The sequence below is a fragment of the Netta rufina genome, assembly GCF_964035555.1.
Source record: "Netta rufina genome assembly, chromosome: 13".
Taxonomy (NCBI): Eukaryota; Metazoa; Chordata; class Aves; order Anseriformes; family Anatidae; genus Netta; species Netta rufina.
Window position 1 is genome coordinate 12,121,607 of NC_140136.1, and position 18,493 is coordinate 12,140,099.

Below are 18,493 nucleotides of genomic sequence, written 5' to 3' on the forward strand. Positions count from 1 at the left end.
GGGGAGAGGAAAGTAGTGGGGATGGATCTGTCACATCTGGATGTGGCCAAAACACACATCTGTTGCCCAGCCCTGCTCAGCCTGGCAGAGGGACAGGGCTATTCCCTGCACATGTGGGTGATTCCAGGTCTGGCACTCGCCAAATAAATATTCGGGCCAGCAACTGGGAGATGCCAAAGGGGCTCTAAGATTGGAAGATGTACTTTCAAGTGAAAAGAGCATGGAGAGGAAAAAGCAGTGATGGTTCCTTCCCTCTCGGTGGGAAGTCTGTGGCCATGGAGAAATAAATAAGCTTGCTGGGTGTGGATTTCGTTGGCGTTTAACTCAGACCCACTGCAGAAGGTGTTATTGAGGGTGTCATCACCCATGCAAGCAATTGCACTGTACAGACTTGCCTGCTCCTGCTGCTGAGCAGGAGCAAAGTGGCACCCAGAGCAGAACTGCCATTAGGAACCAACAAGACTGGAGTTTCCTCTTTTCCTTCCAGGCTACTTGGGAAGGAGACAGCTGATACAAGCAAAGAGGGCTGAAGGACCAGGATCAGCTGCAGGACAGCAGAGCTGAGGAAGGCAAGCAGCAAGCGACCTTTGCAAGTGGCTGATGGCAACCAAGGCCAAGCAAGACAGCAGTGCAGACTTGCTCATGGTTCAGGAAACACAGCTTGGGGCCAGAAGGGCTCCAAGAGCAGCCAGAAGGGATGCTGTAGGGAGGAGATGAGACTAATCTACAAGAGCACAATGCTGTCAAGACACCTGCGGAACCATGCTGGTTGGAGAGGACCACCCCTGTAAAACATCTATAAAATGTCCATAACATTTACACTGAGTGTGTTTAGTTTGTGACTTGGCCTCTGTCTGTTATGGTGTTGACTCAGGACAGGTGAGGTGGTGCGTTGCATTGAGTTTTTGCATGCCAAAGCCACCCCAGATCAGGTCACTGCAGCATTTTCACTGTTTCTTGTGAAGCTTGTCCTTCCTTGGTTAGAGTTGTTCTTGCTGTAGTACTTCCTAACAACACACACAACTCAAATCATGGGTTACGACAGTTTAAAAGTGTAGCTGGGAAGGGACTCTTTGGCAGGGAGTGTAGTGATAGGACAAGGGCGACAGCTCTAAAGTAAACGAGTGTGGATTCAGGCTAGATATTAGGAAGAAATTCTTCACGATGACAGCGGTGAGGCACTGGCACAGGCTGCCCAGCGGAGCTGTGGCTGCCCCATCCCTGGAAGTGCCCAAGACCAGGCTGGATGGGGCTCGGAGCAACCTGGCTGCTGGGAGATGTCCTGACCATGGCAGGGGTTGGACTAGATGATCTTTAACATCCCTTTTAACCCAAACTGTGCTGTGATTCTGTGATTGTGTACAGTATGGCAAGCACAGGAGCCTGCCCTTTAGCAGCAGCACCACGACTTTGTCCCCTCTGACCCATGCACAGGCTTTGGATGCTCTTGACTATCTAGGTCTGATCCTTGGGAAGCTCCTTGTGCCCTCTACAGGAGGGGATGGGACCAGAAGATCACATGTGGGGCTGCACCGAGCAGCAGAAGTCCCGGGGCCAGAGGACCCAGCCCCTATGGGCACCTCTCCATCAGAGCCCAGAGCAGCCCCCGAGCCCCCTTTGAGGGCACAGTGCGGGCAACCCTAAAATGGCGCCTTCCTATTTGGCTTCACCCAAGCTGCGTCACGTGCCCGCCGCCTCCCTCCATTGCATCAGCCGGCGGGCGGCCCGCCCCTTGGCCGGGACAGGCGGAGAGGGCGGAGCTGCGGATGAGTGACGGCCACGGCAGCCAATCAGAGGCGGGCGGGCAGCGCTGCGGGCTCTGCGGTGAGGCCGGCGGCGTGAGGCGAAGGGCGGCGGCGGCGCCCGGCGAGGTAGGGCCGGGACTGGGATCGGGATCGGGATCGGGATCTCCGGCTCCCTCCCGGCTCTGCGGGCTGTGGTGGCTCCGCGAGGGGCCGGTCCCGGTGGCTGCGGGTGGCCCCGTGGCTCCCAGCCCCAGCCCCAGCCCCAGCCTCCACAGAGCGGCCGCGGGGCGCCCAGGCCTCCCCCTGGGGAGCAGCGGGGCAGCCCCTGGGCAGGCTGGGCACGGAGCTCGCTGGCTCAAAAAAAACCTTTGTAAAGATGTTTCCAGAGCTGCAGAAGCCTGGGGGGGCCGGGAGGGGGTGCTGGGGGCCGGAGGGGGGTGCTGAGGGCCATGCCAGCACAGTGTGGGGCAGGCTCATCGTTAAACCGAGGGGTTGTGGAGAATTAGTGTTAAAGTGCCCTTGTATGAGGTGAAAGCTGTGATCCCGGTGTTCCTGCCGGAGGTGACAGCGCCAATTTGCTGGTGACATTGGTGCTAGGGGGCTGGTTGGGCTGGATGATCCTGAAGGTCTTTTCCAAGCCTAATGATCCTGTGATTATCTTCTCCTCAGACTGCAGCGGGGCCTTGCCGCTTTCCATTCTGCTGGGTTTGGGCCTGCAGCTTCAAGATGGAATCCACGCTGACAGCTAGCCAGATCCGGCAACGATTTATTGACTTCTTCAAGGAAAACCAGCATACCTATGTGCACTCTTCCTCCACAATCCCCCTGGATGACCCCACGCTGCTCTTTGCTAATGCTGGTATGAATCAGGTAGGTTCTGCTCTGGTCCTTGTGAACATATCTTGTAGCAGCTGCAGTCTGTGGAGCTGTATGCAGAGCTTTTGGTGTGCCCATTCCTTCCTAATAAGCTTCTACTGGACAACAGGACTCAGCAAATATTTATTAGGCAATAAATGGATCTTAAAACCTCCTGCAGACAACGTCTTGGTGCGTTTACGCTTCTCTTCTTAGGTGACTCCTTTCTATGTCAGGTTGGCTCTGTAAGTGCTTCAGCTTGCAGGGGGTCACTTCTCCCTTCACCTGTCACTGCCTGCTCCCTGGGCTGAGCTGGTTGCTTTGGTTTCGCTAAAGTGAGGTTTATATCTGGCCCTTTGCATCCTGAAGATAGAATTTTCAAACAGACAAAATAACTAGCAGTGTCTTCTGTGGATTGTGTGGAAAAATTACTGTTGCATTCTCCATATTAGGGTCACAAAGAGGTGGCCGGAGTGTCTGCTGGAGTCCCATGTGCTCTTGCAGAGCTGGCCAAAGCACTGGGAGAGGTTCCTGTGCCTGCTGGGCTGCTTGTGATGCAGTGTGAGCGCTGCCAGTCTCTCTTCCTTGACCCTTTGGACCACAGCTAGTGCTGTAAATAGTTGCAGCGAGAATCTTGGCACAATCTAGTAACAGTATCTTTAATGAGCCGTTGGGGCTGGGCTGCTGGAAGGGTTCTGCTGGAGTTTTCATTGATTTCAACAATTCAGAACCTGGCTATGCTCAGTCCCTTTGGAAGTCCTGGGGTTTGGTGTGCCCCAGGCACGTGTGCGGGTGTGCTGGGCCCTGCATCTTCCTCACATGCCGCAGACAGCAGGTTTGGAGTTTCTGAAGGCTGCCTCAGGGCCATCCAGACCGGTGGTACTGTGATGTAGATGACACTGCCTTCCTGGGGCTTTCAATATATGAAAACAAGCTCCTCGTGCTTTCCTTAATTTCCCCTTTTTTCGGTCCTTTTAGTTCAAACCCATCTTCCTCAACACTATCGACCCCTCGCACCCACTTGCTAAACTGAGCAGAGCTACCAACACTCAGAAGTGCATCCGAGCTGGGGGCAAGCACAACGACCTGGATGACGTGGGAAAAGATGTCTACCACCACACTTTCTTCGAGATGTTGGGGTCCTGGTCCTTTGGGGATTATTTCAAGGTAAAACAGGCTAACCTGAAAAATTATATGTCTCTATGAACCCAGCAGAGCATTTGCTAAGAGGAAGGAGAATCTTGTGAAACAGAGTAGCTGTTAACATACATTTGATTTCCTTGGAATAAGCTCCTCTGACTGCAGAATGTTTTGTGATTAATCACTTAAGGTTGACAAAGCTGATTGTATTGACTCTGGCGGTTTGGAGTCTTCCTGTAGAGGTTTTAGTGGTTGTCCTGGAGCTGTGGGGAATTGCATGTGCTGTGTGACTAGATGGATCTCACACAGGAGTGATCATGAAATATCAACGTCCTTTCCCAAGCTTCGTGCTAGTGTAGGGTTCATATCATGACGGTGATGTTAAAAATACAGCATAACAGCAGATTTCAAGCTCTTTTTATTTGGACAGAGAACATGCTATCTGGAAAGCTATGTGAGATGTTTCTCGTGCCCTTTTTGCTGCATATATTAATTTGCCCTTTTCTTATGCCAAAAATCTGAAAGCTCTCGACTGTTTCAGAGCAGAGAGCTGCTTTGGTCCAGCTTCTGTCTGATAAAGCTGGTAATACAAGGGGACATCAGGAGAGACTTGGTGTGGAAGGTTTCTGCATGTTTGAGAGACTTACTGGGTAGATCCAAGGCAGCCAGGGATACCTACAGGAGCCGGTACTCTGCTTGGGCAGGTACTGCACAGTGAAGAGAGGCTCTGTGTACATTCACTTGCTCACCTCATCTTTCTTTCTGCAGGAACTTGCTTGTAAACTGGCACTGGACCTTCTCACCAAGGAGTTTGGAATCCCTGCTGAAAGACTCTACGTCACCTACTTTGGTGGAAATGAGGCTGCAGGACTGCAACCGGATCTGGAATGCAAGCAGATCTGGCTGAATTTGGGGTGAGGGCCTTTAACCGAGAAAGCTGCGTGTTTTGATGAACAGCAGCCATGTGGCTTTATTCAGAGAAAGATGCCATGGGCTACGAGGCAGAGCATATATAACAGGAGGTTGTAACAAAACTGAAACGTCACAAATAATGTTTGCAGGGTGGTGGAGCTACAAAGCCAAAAGGAAGCACTGGCATTAGACAGAAGAGACTGAGGCTCGGGTCAGGCCCTAGAGCTTTCATTTCAAAATCTCTTGTGTAAGCTTAAGAACATAAGAAGTGCCCTGCTGGGTCAGGTCAGTGGCCTGCCCAGCCAAGTGTGCTGCCTCTAGGGCAGTTGAGAAGATGCTGTTCAGGGAAAGCAGGCAACCCTGACCACAGTCTCTGCTCTTTCATCTTCCCTTCCCAGTATCCAGTTTGTGTATGTTCAGAGATCATCCTCTTAGTCGCTGCTTGGGGACCTCTGCCTTCAGAGTGTGTCCAATTCTGCTTTGAAGCTCTGGGATTTTTCTAACCCTCGGTCATAGTCTGCCACTCAGCCTGGTCCTCTCCACTCCCACCCTTTTCCTTTCATAAGGCAGATAGATGTTCTACCCCCGGGTAGTTTCAGTTGCCCTCACGATCCATCTGCTCATCCAGAGAAGTAGCGCACTGAGATTTCTGTTGTGAGATTCCCCCCTAGGCGGGGGAATTCTTGCCTCTGTTGGTCAGCAGGAGTTTCTTGTTCCAGGCTGCCTGAGGGCAGGATTCTGCCCGGCAATATGAAGGATAACTTCTGGGAAATGGGAGACACAGGCCCCTGCGGCCCCTGCAGTGAGATCCACTATGACCGGATTGGGGACAGGGATGCCTCGCACCTGGTCAATCAGGATGACCCCAATGTCCTGGAGATCTGGAACCTGGTGTTCATACAGTTCAACAGGTGAGTTAAGAGCTGCTTCCCAGCCTATGCTCCCAGAGCTCTAACCCAGGCACCTCTGCACTGCTTTGCTGTTTGCTGTGGCCTCGTTCCTATACCTGCAAGCATCACCAGCAATTTGGGTGCTCTAGGAAGCTGCTGAACTCTGGTGTCGCCCCGCTGGAAATGAGAGCTGTAGGGGAGGCTGAGCACACTGCTGTTGACCCAAGGAGCACATTTGGAGCCTTACTTTTCATTTAGGGTCTCCCCTTGGGTTCTTAAGACCAACAGGATTGGGTTTTCTTGTTCTTCCCACTTGTCTGGGAGCTGTGTGCTTTGCGATGCTCTGGCCCCAGCCCACCTGTGTAGAAGAGATCAGCCGTGCTGGTTTGGGGGACAGACTGGAAAAGTTTTCTCAGTTCATCTGTCAGGAATTAAAATGCCATCCTACCCTGGGTCTAAGTTGCCACTGAGTTTTGTTAATTCTGTTTTATTAAGGTTGCCTTTTGTGTGGCTCGTCTATGGGCCCATGTCATAGATGTGACAAAGGTGAGAGGAGAGTTGGGGATGCCCCTGCAGGGCCTCCATCCTTACCACCTTGTGTTTTGTTTTGTTTTTGTGGCTGGGCAGGGAAGCTGACGGCACCTTGAAGCCTCTTCCCAAGAAAAGTATTGATACTGGGATGGGTCTGGAGCGGCTGGTCTCGGTGCTGCAGAACAAGATGTCCAACTACGACACCGACCTTTTCCTTCCTTACTTTGAAGCCATCCAAAAGGTACAAACTGGAGAGTCAGGGCCTGATCCAGCTGTGTCCATTCCCTGGTCTCTGGGGAAATACACGAGGCAGGTCAAACAGGGATGGTCGTGTCTGCAGGTCTCTGCTTTCCCAGCTACTGTGAGCCCTGTGGGTTTGTACTTTGCCAAGGGTGGGAATTCTGGCTGGCCCAGTAATTGCTGCCTTGGGGCATGTTTGTAGAGGAGAAAAAGGGACACAAGGAGCGGTGTAGCTCTCCCAGGTGTTCAAGTGAACAAAGCAATGCCTGCACATGGTGCAGTTAGAGCAATGTCTTTCCCTTGGGTACAGATAGAAACGCCCTAAAAGAGAGGGGCTGGGACCCTGTCCCGTGTGACATCTGAAATTGAAATCAGAGTTTGAAAGGTTTCTTGGCTGGGCACGTTATGCCAAGGCAGAGCCTGTGAGCCAGTGTGCCAAACAGATTTCCCTTTTGGTTCCCTGTACACTCTGCCCCCCTCCCTCCCTCTTCAGTCCTGGGCTCTCGGTGGTTTAAGTTGGCTTCACCTCCCTCTGGCCTCGGACGCCCTTCATCCCTGGAAGTGCAGGCAGCACACACAGCCTCACAGCCCTCCGAGTCACCCCTTTCCCGAAGAAATACGCCTTTTGTGTGGCAGCGGGATGAGGCTGGCCCCTGTTCTGCCTCATTACTGATCCCTGCTGTCCGTTATCACCCCGTTTGCCTAACGCCTCCTCCTCTCTCTGCTCAGGGCACGGGTGCCAGGCCGTACATGGGGCAGGTCGGCGCTGAGGACGCAGATGGCATTGACATGGCCTACCGCGTGCTGGCAGACCATGCACGGACCATCACGCTGGCCCTCTCCGATGGGGGCAGACCTGACAACACTGGCAGGGGGTAAGAAGGGAGCTGCCACGGTGCTGCTGCACCCATTCTGTTCAGCACGGCTTCCCCGAGGGCAGTGGGACCTGGGGTGGCTCTGGGGTGTCTGAATTCATCACTGAAACAGCAGACAGCAGAATATTTACTCTGTATTTGGATCCCTCTGGCAAAGTCCTCCCAAAAGGCCAGGACGCACAGGTTTGAGGCTTCTTGTGAGTACCAGTCCTGCTGTATCAGTGCCCAAAACAGATTGCTGTGGACAGATAGGCACAAAAGTCTGTTTTGTACAGTGCTGCTGTCCAAAAAGCAATTAAATTTGGGCTGGAGGGCTGTGCTGTGGGTTCTGCTGGACTCATAGGACTGGCTTTTAAGCTCACAGGGAGTTTAAGTCCTGGGGCTGAGGTCTGGGAAGGGGTGCTGGTAGGTGGGTGCTGGTGGATCCCCTGAGAACAACTCAGAGGTGTGATGTTTGCACTGAGGGCTCTGCTGTTCCTAGGTACGTGCTGAGGCGGATTCTCCGGCGGGCTGTGCGCTACTCCCATGAGAAGCTCAACGCCCCCAAGGGCTTCTTTGCTACTCTGGTCGATGTTGTGGTGCAGTCACTGGTAAGTTCTTCCCCCCTCTCCACTGTAGCTGCTGAAGACTTCATCTGCTGAGGTGTGCAGGTCTCCATGCTGAATCCTTTTGGGTCTGCAGGGAGATGCCTTTCCTGAGCTGAAGAAGGACCCAGATATGGTGAAGGACATTATCAATGAAGAAGAGGATCAGTTCCTGAAAACACTCAGCAGAGGACGTCGTATCCTGGACAGGAAGATCCAGAGCTTGGGCGACAGCAAAACCATCCCTGGTGAGGCTGTGACTTGTGTTGTATGCCCCAAAAGGCATTTGCCATCTGGGACCAGGGGCTGAGTTGGGCTGGAACTGAGAAATGATGGAAGGTGGGATGGGCACAGAGCTGGAATAAAAAGATCTTTGTTCAGAGCCGGGCCACCCCTCTCTTCTCTGGCCTGTGTTCACTTGCTCAGATCTCTGAGGTGCCCGTGGTAGTGCGATCTCTGTGCCCTGGAGGCTGGCAGCGAGGAGCTTTTCATTTGTGTTACCAGCCCCATTCGTTGCCCTGCAGTAGCACGAAGGGGAGAGCAGTGTCTTACAGAACAGGCACGGTGACTTCTCTGCTTGTTCTCTGAAGGTGATACTGCCTGGCTGCTCTACGACACCTACGGCTTCCCTGTGGATCTGACCGGGCTGATTGCAGAGGAGAAAGGCCTTGTTGTGGACATGGAGGGCTTTGAAGAAGAGAGGAAAAACGCACAGGTAGGTAACAGCTGTGGGGGAGCTGAGCTGAGAGCAGGCAGGGAGGCATTTTATTCTGTGGTTATGGGTCTCCTCTCCTTTCCTATGGGGCGCACTCTCCCCTCAAGCTCCCAGTGCCCTGTGGGAAACACCGGCACTGTCATCCACCACTGCTGGGAAAGGTTTTCTTAAACTTTGGTGTTTGTCATTGGCAGCTGAAATCCCAGGGCAAGGGTGCTGGCGGGGAGGACCTCCTCATGCTGGATATCTATGCCATCGAGGAGCTAAGGGCCCAAGGGCTGGAGGTGACCGACGACTCTCCAAAATACAGTTACACGTCAGATCCCAGCGGGACCTACGGTATGAAAAAGCCCTCTCAGGAGCAACCTTTGCTGCCAAACCCTTTCCTCCCCCATTTCTTTGGGAGGAGCTGCTTTGTCTTCCTAGCATGCATCTCAGCAAGGTCCCTGGGTTTGTCTTTCCTGGGACATGAAGGTGGGAGTGGAAATGCGTGCAGGTGAACAGCCTGCTTGTGACAAATGGGGCAGAGAAATAAGGGCAAGACTGTTCAAGGTCTGCCCTGCTATTCAGATCTGTTGCTGACCTGATCAGAGAGACTTGAGGGGATTCCTGTTTCTGTAGCTTTGTGTCTCCACACTCCTCTATTTGTGTTTCCTGGCTGCTCCTTTTCCAGTGTCACAGGGGACTGCAGATTCTGCTTGGTCCTTAAAGGCTCCTCAGCCCACTTGTTTGCTATGGCTCTTTCTGCTCATTGATTTGGTGGAGATGCAGGAGCCACTAGGCTCGTAGCCATGTGTGCTGTTGACTTCTACCAAATAACTGTGGAAGGAAGTGACCGTGCCTGCCACTGAGAGCACTGAATGAAATTCCCTGTTACCCAGCTGTTGCCCTAGTCCTTCCTCTTTACCCCCTCCAAATGTGGTAGCTCCTGCAATGGCTGGGACGTGTTGCTGTGGAATTCTGCTCCCGTGTGGTGTCCACAAGGTTTTCCTATTTTACTGACGCTGCCTCTTGTCTTGGTGACAGATTTTGGGAGCCTGGTGGCCACAGTGAAAGCCATCCGCAGGGAGAAGAAGTTTGTGGAGGAGGTGTCTACCGGTCAGGAGTGCGGGATAGTGCTGGACCGGACCTGCTTCTACGCCGAGCAGGGTGGGCAGATCTATGACCAGGGCTACATGGTCAAGGACGACGACAGCAGGGAGGATGTGAGTCACTGAGAGCCTTTCAACTGGGGCCTGGGCAGATGTGTGCAGAGGAGAAGGGGCCAAGCAAGCTCTAGGTTTTTTTTCTGACTGTGGCAGGTGTTGGGATCTGTACAGGTTTCCTTTTCAGGGGTGCAGCACAGCACAGGTACGCTGCAGTTGGCTTTTTTTGCTTATTGGGAGGCTGTGCTGAACTCTGCTGCAGCATCAGGCTGTTGCCAGGATGTGGGTGCCTCTGGTGATGGGGGTGGCTGTGTTCTCGACAGTGTTCTCGAGCTGAGGGTCTCTTTCAGCTATGTTGTGTCCCATAACCATGCCCCAGTTTCACTCCCTTCTCTCTGTTTTGTGGCCCTAGGGGCATTTTGCTTTCTCATATCTCATGCTCCAGTCCAGCTCTCACTGATTCCTTTCCAGTTGTAGCTCAGGGCTCTGGCTGGACTCATTCCCTCCCTTGGCCTGTCACCCCCCTCACTGTGTGCATTTCTCTCTTTGTGCAGAAAACTGAATTCACTGTGAAGAACGTGCAGGTCCGAGGAGGCTACGTGCTTCACATAGGAACTCTGTACGGAAGCTTGAGAGTAGGAGACCAGGTCCTGCTGTCTATCGACGAGGTGAGTTCAGGCACGGTGTTACAACAGCACACGATTCAGGCAAGCAACGTGGCCCTTCCAGAATCATCCATGCTCGCTGGGTCTTGCTGAGCAACAGCAGAACCACGCTTTGGTCCTGACAGGGAGCTGGATGTGTTCTGAGCCCCAAGCATTGCGGGTGGCAGTGGAGAGCCTGGGCTGTCTGCCCTGCTCCAGATACAGCTCCAGCAGGCTCAGCCTGAGTGCTGGATGGAGCCCAGCCTGCAAAATGCATCTCCCCTCCCTATAGAGGCAAGAGAGGAGGCTCCCATCTTGCAGTGCTTTTCCCTGTTGAGGGGAGATCAGTGTCTGTGACCTGCTCTGTCCTTTGTGTCTCTCCAGCAAGGCCCAGCAAGGGGACTGGCAGGGAAAAACCACGTATAAATGTGGTGGGGAATGCCCTGCTCCCTTACCTGAGCCTCCAAGGCAGCAAGTTATTTCTGGTCACCTGAACTACTTCGGGCTTCTGCTGAACCAGCACAGGAGCCTCCAATTCCAGTGCCAGAGGTGATGCTGGGACCGGTATGGCCCTAATATGGGACCCCAACTAACGGTGCCTTTCTCCATCAGACACGGCGGAGGCCGGTGATGAGCAACCACACGGCCACCCACATCCTCAACTTCGCCCTGCGCTCGGTGCTGGGAGAGGCTGACCAGAGAGGGTCGCTGGTCGCACCCGACAGGCTGAGGTTCGACTTCACAGCCAAGGGAGCCTTGTCGACCCAGGAAATCAAGAAGGTTGAAGGCATCGCCAACCAGATGATTGAGGAGGCAAAGGTGGGTGCGGGCTGCAGGGGTGAGCCCCGTGGGGTGGGATGGTGCTTAGCTGCCCCCATCCTCCAGGAGGGATCCCATCCTTTTCCTGGCAGATCCACTGGCTTGCTGCAGGGTTTGGACTGGGCTCAGCGGACAGCTGAGGCACCAGCTTGCAGAAGGAGGCTGGTTTGAATCCCATTCCTTCACTGTGCTCCCCTCCTTGGGACTGAGTTGGGTGTTGTACTGTTGATCAGTGCAGATCAATGCTTGTCACATTGCTGTTTCCCTGGAGTGTCAGGGCAGAGAGGAAAATTATGTCTTGTCCACCTTTTCCCACTGACTCCTCATACAGGGTCCAGCTCTCTCTTTGATCCTTGGGTTTGGGTGGTAGAAGTATAATCAGGAAAAAAATAACTTGAGTCAAGTTTTTGGATGGTTTGGGGTACTGAAAGTTTGGCCCAGTAGGAGTCTTAGGAGCTGCTGACCCAGTACTGTGCATAGATTTGCATCACCTCAGAGGATTTTGAGTGGGAAATCTCCGTGTACATTGATCTGTTCATTGCTACCGAGCCCTCTGCAGGGTTGGAGTAGTTCCTTGCCTGCTCTAGTGCCATATTGTCTGCAAAAGCTGAGGAGTTTAGCAGAGTGGTGATGTGTCCTCAAAGACAAGAGAGTTGCTCTGTATAGAGCCAGCCCTGTGCCAGATCAGACCCCAGGAGGACCTCATGTCCTGCTCAGGAGCTCATGGTTAGAAATGATTTGAATGTACAGCAACACACGGGGTCTGAGCAGGCACAGACATCAGGGACTTTGAAGATTTGTCAATTATCTTGGGATCCCTGCAGCTCCACAAACCCCAGGTCAGGCGAGGCATGTAACTTCCCCCTTAAGATCTTTCAGAGGAAGTCAGGATATCTTGGAAATGCAGCCCCTGAGTCACAGCTCACAGGACCAGCTCTCACCCACACCCCTTTCCTGTGCTCTGCAGACTGTCTACGCCAAGGACTGCCCTCTTGCAGCAGCCAAAGCTATCCAGGGACTGCGGGCAGTTTTTGATGAGACCTACCCCGACCCTGTCCGCGTGGTCTCGATTGGCATCCCTGTGGAGGAGCTGCTGGCCGACCCCTCTGGCCCTGCGGGCTCCATCACTTCCATCGAGTTCTGCGGAGGGACGTGAGTATCAGGAGAGGCTGGGGAAGGCAGTGGGGAGGGTGAAAAGGAGCCCCTGTGGATCCTGGGCTTCTGGGGGCTGTTGAGGTGTAGGGAAACTGCCTGCATGCTGTTCCTGCTCACATGCAGAGTCTCTGGCAGTGCTGGGCCTTGCCACCCTCCCCTCACTGCTCTGCTTTTGGTGGCTAGGTTGGGTTTTCTGTCTGTCCCTGGCTGTGCCTCCCTGGCAGGGTGGTTTTCTGCTTTCCATGCTGAATCCTGCTGAGATGAGAGGTGGACTTGTAACTTCCCCTTGTTATGGGTCTGTTTCTGGGTTCTTTCCAAAGGCACTTGCAGAACTCCGGCCACGCTGGCCACTTTGTGATTGTTTCAGAAGAAGCGATTGCTAAAGGCATCCGGAGGATAGTGGCAGTCACTGGAGCCGAAGCTCGGAAGGTAAGAGGAGGCAGGAGTCACCTGTGAGATCCAAGCCCTGCAGGAAACCACGGGCACATGCATGCACACGTATTAACCCTTTGCCAAGGTTAATTTCATTACAATTTGCCCAGTATCCCTGCTGGGGTGCTCAGCACAAGGGTGTGTTGGCTTGAGAACCTGAGGGACTCATGGCTTGGGCTCTGCCAACACAGCACAAAGAGAGATGGGGGTGGGAGGGAAGTCTGGGCAGTAGCTGCCGTGTTAGAGTGGTTGAAGGGCCTGAGGTGGTCCCAGAGGTGGCTGCAGGGTTAGCTCATGGTGGTTTGCAGCACGGGCTGTGGGTGCAGAGCTCTCAGCAGTTGGCAAGCCCCAGAACTTGTTCAGCCCCTTGGCACCGTGGTCTCCATCGGGTGGGAATGGCAAGGAACGGGGAGGTGGGAGCTGTTCCCACCTGATGTTTGTGCTGTCCTCTGCTGCGGAGGCAGGTGGCTTGGGTTGGTGCTGCCTAGAGTGGGAGAAGGGGGCTGGTGAGGGAGCTGCTCTCCTCTTTTTGGGAGGATTTTGGCATTTTTTTCTGGCAAAGAGTCCGGCCAGCATCACACCCTGGCTCTGGACACGCACTGCATGGCTCTGCTACTTCCCTTGGAGTTACTGAGCTCCATGCCTGGGGCTGCAGCCTTCCTGACCCTTCTCACGGGGATGGCCAGGAGCCCAGCCTGGAAGCTCTCCCTGTGTGATACAACTCAAAATGTTTTCTGCTAGGCCCTCAGGAAGGTGGACAGCCTCAAGAAACTGCTGGCAGCCCTGGACGCCAAGGTGAAGGTGCAGACAGCACCCAACAAGGATGTGCAGAAGGAGATCACGGACCTCAGCGAGGTGAGGGTGGCAGCAGTGCTGGGACCTTGGTTGCCAGCACCGGGTGGCGTTAACGAGGCCCAGGTTCAGCTTCCTGCTCCTTCGTCTCCCCTGGGGTCACCTCGTCTCAATTAATCTCAAGGGTTTAATTGGGGGTGAACTGAAATCTTATGCCAGCACCCTGTAGGACACAAACTCAAGAGAGGTCCCAGCCCTGCGTCCTGTGGGAGCTGCAGCCTTGTCAGAAAATGGGAGAGGGGAGTGTATCGGGCTCTGCCAGACAAGGCCCTAGAGGTTTATGAGTGCTGTGCAGCGTGCCCTGCCTCCTGCCACGGTCACCTGTCCCTTTAACCCTGCCCCCCTGCCTGTTTTGCAGACACTGGCCACTGCTGTGATCCCGCAGTGGCAGAAGGATGAACTCAGAGAGGCTGTTAAGGCGCTGAAGAAAGTTATGGATGACCTGGACCGTGCAAGCAAAGCTGACATCCAGAAACGAGTGAGCCCTGGGTGGGAATAAAGGGCAGCGTGGGGGGCAGCTCTTCTGGGAGCTCCAACTGTGCCCAGCGTGCAAGGGAGCTGAGCTGTGGCTGCCCCCATGCCTGCTACCGTGGAAGATGGGGTGCTCCTGGCGTAGCCGTGGTGTCCCTGCGCCTGGGTGCAGGGTAAGGGTGGTGTGTGGTTCTTCCTCTGGATCCCGTTGGATTTTCCTGGAGGAGGAACCACGCACAGCACTGCTACCACCTCACAGAACACACATGCACCTTTGAGCATCTTTTGTTCTTGGTGCTGCAGCGTGGGGCTGCTCCGGGCTGGGCCACGGGTGCGTTGGGGCACCCTGGGTGGTTCCTGTGACGTGTGGGTGTCTGAACGCTGCTGTCCTCAGGTGCTGGAGAAGACCAAGCAAGTCATTGAGAGTCACCCTAACCAGCCAGTGGTCATCATGGAGATGGAAAACGGAGCCTCAGCAAAGGTACGGGGAAGTCTGGTCCCTCCTCAACAACCTCCCGTGTGCCTGAGGAGCAGCTGGGTGCTCTCTGTTTGCTTGGGGAGACTGAGGTGTCTCGCCTCCTGCCAGCCCTGAGCAGTGGCAATGAAGAGGGGCAGGACCTCCGCAGTATTTCCTGCATCCCACTGGGTTTACAAAGGGGCTTGCAGGGTTGGGGAGGTTTTGACCATTTGCTGAACTTCCAGATCTGGTGAGGATAGGGACCCCTATGGAAATTGCATCGGGTTCCAGGTAAGACTTATCCAAAAGGTGTCAGGACTCCTGACACAAAAATGCAGGCTTCAAGATCAGCTCTGAAAATTGTTCTGGGCTGAGTGTGGGCAGGGCCAGATCACGGAGCTGCTCCCCAGCTCCAGGGCATTGCATCCGCTGCAGCAAGGCTCCTGTTCTAATCCAGCCAGGGCTGAAGCCGCCCCTTCCCCCTTAGCACAAGTTAAATTTCTTTCTGTTGTGAATAAAAGCTCCCTTGTGTGCGCTCTGTTGCACCGCTGTTCCTCGCAAGTGCCATGCAGCGGGGGCTGATCGTGCTGTGAGGCTGGAACAGCCAACTTTTAATGCCCTATTTACATTTCCACTTAGGGAGCCTCAGAGCTGGTGCTGCTCACAGACTCCTGCTTGCCTTTTCCATTGCTGTTTCCATCTCCACGACACTGGCGCTGCTGCTCGCAGCTATGTGGGAGTCAAAATCTGCTTTGTTTGCGAGGCCCTCGCCACAGTGGGTGCGAATGTGGTGTGGCAATCTGACAGGGAAACCTTTGGGATGGGTCTGATCTCTTGCAGCTTCTTTACGCTGTGGTTGAGTCCTGATATTTGCAGAACATTTCCTCCTTCCTGCTGGGAGCTCTCGTCACACCCGAGCAGAGCATTTTCCCCATTTTCTACCGTTACACTTAGGCAAAACACAGGGCTGCTTGCTTTGGGGCTGCACAGCCACGAATTCTGCAAGCTCCCTGCAGCTGTGAGGGGACAGCCAGCTGGGGGAGGAGGCAGCCTGCCACGAGGCCAAAGGCAGTACAGAAGAAAACTTCAGAGAATGGGCACTGCAGGATGCTGCTGGCTGTTTTAATGCACGTCCAGGTCCCCAAAGTCTCGGTGGAGCCCTGGTGGCTGCACAATACTGCAGGGTTTGGAGCGAGGCTGGTTGCAAGCCCCGAGGAAGGTGTCCCACTGTGACTTTGTCCTCCTCCAGGCCCTGAACGAATCGCTGAAGCTCTTCAAGACTCATTCCCCCCAGACTGCCACCATGCTGTTCGCTGTAGATAATGAAGCCGGCAGAATCACCTGCCTGTGCCAAGTACCCCAGGTAACACCGAGGGTCTGTGTGTGTGTCTGTGCCTTTCTCTGAGCCTCAGTGGAGGATCTGCAGCTGATGTTACAAGGCCAAAAATCATTCAGGGGGGCAAGAGCCACAGCCGTGTGCTGTCAGGGGGCTGCAGCAGGGGGGGAGAGGCAGCGGGTCCTGGTTGTGGAGCAGAAGGGGAAGGGGGAGAGCTGTGACTTGATGTGGCTGTAGGCATGGGGCCAGATGCTCTCCTCCAGGAGCTCTGTCCTGCCGTGCCCTGCTCCTGCTCGCCGTCAACCTCCTTTTTGCCTTCTTTTCCTCTCCAGGAGACGGTGAAGAAGGGCCTGAAGGCCAGCCAGTGGGTGCAGGAGGTGTCGGGCTTGATGGACGGTAAAGGCGGCGGCAAGGACGTCTCGGCACAGGCGACGGGCAAGAACGTGGGCTGCCTGCCTGAGGCTCTCCGGCTGGCCACGGACTTTGCCCGGCTGCACTTGGGCGAGCTGAAAAACTGACGGAACCCCCTGAAACCCCCCTGAAATCCCCCCGTGGCTGCTGCTGTGCCCCCTGTGCCCCTTGGAGCTGCCAATAAACACCGCTGCCCTCCGGCTGCTGCTGCTGCTGCTTGCGGGGCGGGCTGGGGCGGAGCGACAGCGCTCCTCCTCTTCCTCCTCCTCTTCCTCCTCCTGCTGTAACCATGCCGCTGGATCACCGCCGCCTGCAGGGCCCCGACGAGTCCCAGCCGCCGGCGCTGTGGGCGGCCGAGGAGGACGAGGAGGGGGCCGGGGAAGGAGGAGAAGGACAAGGAGAAGGAGAAGGGTCGGGGCCGCGGGACCCTTGCGCCCTGCGCCCTCTTTTCGCCCGCGCCGGGCTGCTGAGCCAAGCCGAGGGCTCGGCCTACGTGGAGCTGAGCGGCGGCACCAAGGTGCTGTGCGCCGCATGGGGACCCAGGGAGGCGGCCGAGCCGGGTGGGGGGACGTCAGGAGGAGGAGGAGGAGGAGGAGGAGGAGGAGGGGGAAGGCTGGTGTGCGAGTTCCGCCGAGCCCCTTTCAGCAGCCGGGGGGCCAGGCCGAGACCCGGGGGTGCTGCGGAGCGGGAGGCGGAGCGGGAGGCGGCGGCGGCGCTGCGGGAGGCGCTGGAGCCGGCGGTGCGCCTGGCTCGGTACCCGCGGGCTCGCCTGGCTGTCAGCGCCCTGCTGCTGCAGGACGGAGGCTCTGCGCTGGCTGCTGCCATCAGCGCCGCTTCCTTGGCCTTGGCAGACGCCGGGGTGGAGATGTACGACCTGGCCGTGGGCTGCGCTCTCTGCCGGGACCCCGGGCACCCCTCCGGAGCTTGGCTGTTGCAGCCCGGTGAGGCCGAGGAGCGCAGAGCCGCTGCCCGCTTGACACTGGCGCTGCTGCCCGCGCTCAACCAGGTGTCGGCGGTGCTCGGGGGAGGCCGCGGAGGGGATCCCGAGAGCTGGGGGGAGGCGTTGAGGCTCGGTCTGGATGGATGCCACCGGCTGTACCCCGTGCTGAGGCAGAGCTTGCTGCGGGCGGTGAAGCGCAGGGATGCGGCGCACAGCGCATGAGGGGTCCCCCCGTGGAGGTGGAGGGTCCCCGAGCCACCCTGAGTCACCCCACAAGTCTCCGGAGATGCCCGGAGCCTCCCCTGGTGCCTGCGGAGAGCCCCGGGACCTGCCCACGCTGCCACCCACACCACCGGAGACCCGTGGAGCCACCCCTCGTGCTGCCAGAGCCCCCCGGAGCAGCTCTCAGCACTGCTGGAGACCCCTGGAGCTGCCTCTCACACCGCCAGAGACAGCCCTGGTGCTGCTGGACAATTCTAGGGGCTCCCTGAGCCATCCTTGGTGCCACCAGAGACTCCCCAAGCCACCCCGTGGGACGCTGGAGTTCCCCCAGGCAGCTGAGCCCCACCACCACAAGCCCTGGCACCACAACGTCCCCACCACGACCGCTGTGTCCCATCAGACTTTGGACCTCTGTGACTCCTGCCCGTGGTGCTCCAGGGTGGCAGAGACATTGTGTTTTGGTTTCTGTTGTTTTTTACAATAAATTAGGCTTTTCTGGTGAGTCTTCTGCCTGCCTGAGTCTGCTGGGGCCCTCTTCCCTGCAAACCCTGACCTGGTTTGGGGGGAAAAGGAGCTGGAGCAAGGGTCGGGTTCTGCTGGGGCTTTCCTCAGCCCAGCAGCTGGATTGGGGCACACTGCGTGCGGTGCTGGCCACTTACCCAAAGTGCCCGACTCCCTGCAGAGCCCAGCACGAGCTGCAGCAGCTCTCAGACACACCTAGAGCGGTAAAAACCCACCTCGGAGTCAAATAACCAGAGAAAAGAAATACAAATTTTATTATTTTTCCTTTCCAACACAAGACACTCTTTTACCAGAGCAAATTAGAGATACAGAACAACTTCCTACCAGCGCGAAGGACGACCTAGGAACGAGGGACACGGACACGTGGCATGGCTCTGCGGGACGGGGGGAGCGGGGCTGGGGGTGCGACTTCCCGGGGCAGAGGCTCCGTCCTGCCCCCAGGAGCAGGGTGGGAGTCCTGGGGGAACCGGTGAGGAAAATCCACAGGCAACTGGGAGCCCCCAGACCCTGTGCCATGGTGCTGGTGGCACGGGGCTGGGGCTTTGTCCTGTGCTGAGAGCCCCTCTGGCTCCGCTTTAGGGCGGTCGCCTCCAGCACCAC

General features: G+C 55.9%; 2 protein-coding genes across 2 annotated transcripts; both read left to right on the forward strand.

Annotated features, from left to right (window-relative positions):
• Nucleotides 1–1,804: 1,804 nt before the first annotated feature.
• AARS1 (alanyl-tRNA synthetase 1) lies at nucleotides 1,805–16,409 on the forward strand. Its single transcript, XM_084294463.1, has 21 exons — nucleotides 1,805–1,871; nucleotides 2,415–2,615; nucleotides 3,579–3,767; nucleotides 4,509–4,654; nucleotides 5,372–5,563; nucleotides 6,170–6,314; nucleotides 7,043–7,188; nucleotides 7,670–7,778; nucleotides 7,870–8,020; nucleotides 8,363–8,487; nucleotides 8,682–8,826; nucleotides 9,514–9,692; nucleotides 10,187–10,300; nucleotides 10,889–11,095; nucleotides 12,063–12,247; nucleotides 12,571–12,679; nucleotides 13,424–13,537; nucleotides 13,893–14,012; nucleotides 14,400–14,486; nucleotides 15,712–15,825; nucleotides 16,131–16,409. The coding sequence occupies exons 2-21, from the start codon at nucleotides 2,472–2,474 to the stop codon at nucleotides 16,314–16,316; spliced, it is 2,907 nt and encodes a 968-aa protein (XP_084150589.1). The 5' UTR covers nucleotides 1,805–1,871; nucleotides 2,415–2,471; the 3' UTR covers nucleotides 16,317–16,409.
• Nucleotides 16,362–17,873, forward strand: EXOSC6 (exosome component 6). The gene has a single exon (XM_084294487.1). It carries the CDS (start codon nucleotides 16,499–16,501, stop codon nucleotides 17,369–17,371), a length of 873 nt encoding a protein of 290 aa, XP_084150613.1. The 5' UTR covers nucleotides 16,362–16,498; the 3' UTR covers nucleotides 17,372–17,873.
• Nucleotides 17,874–18,493: the final 620 nt, after the last annotated feature.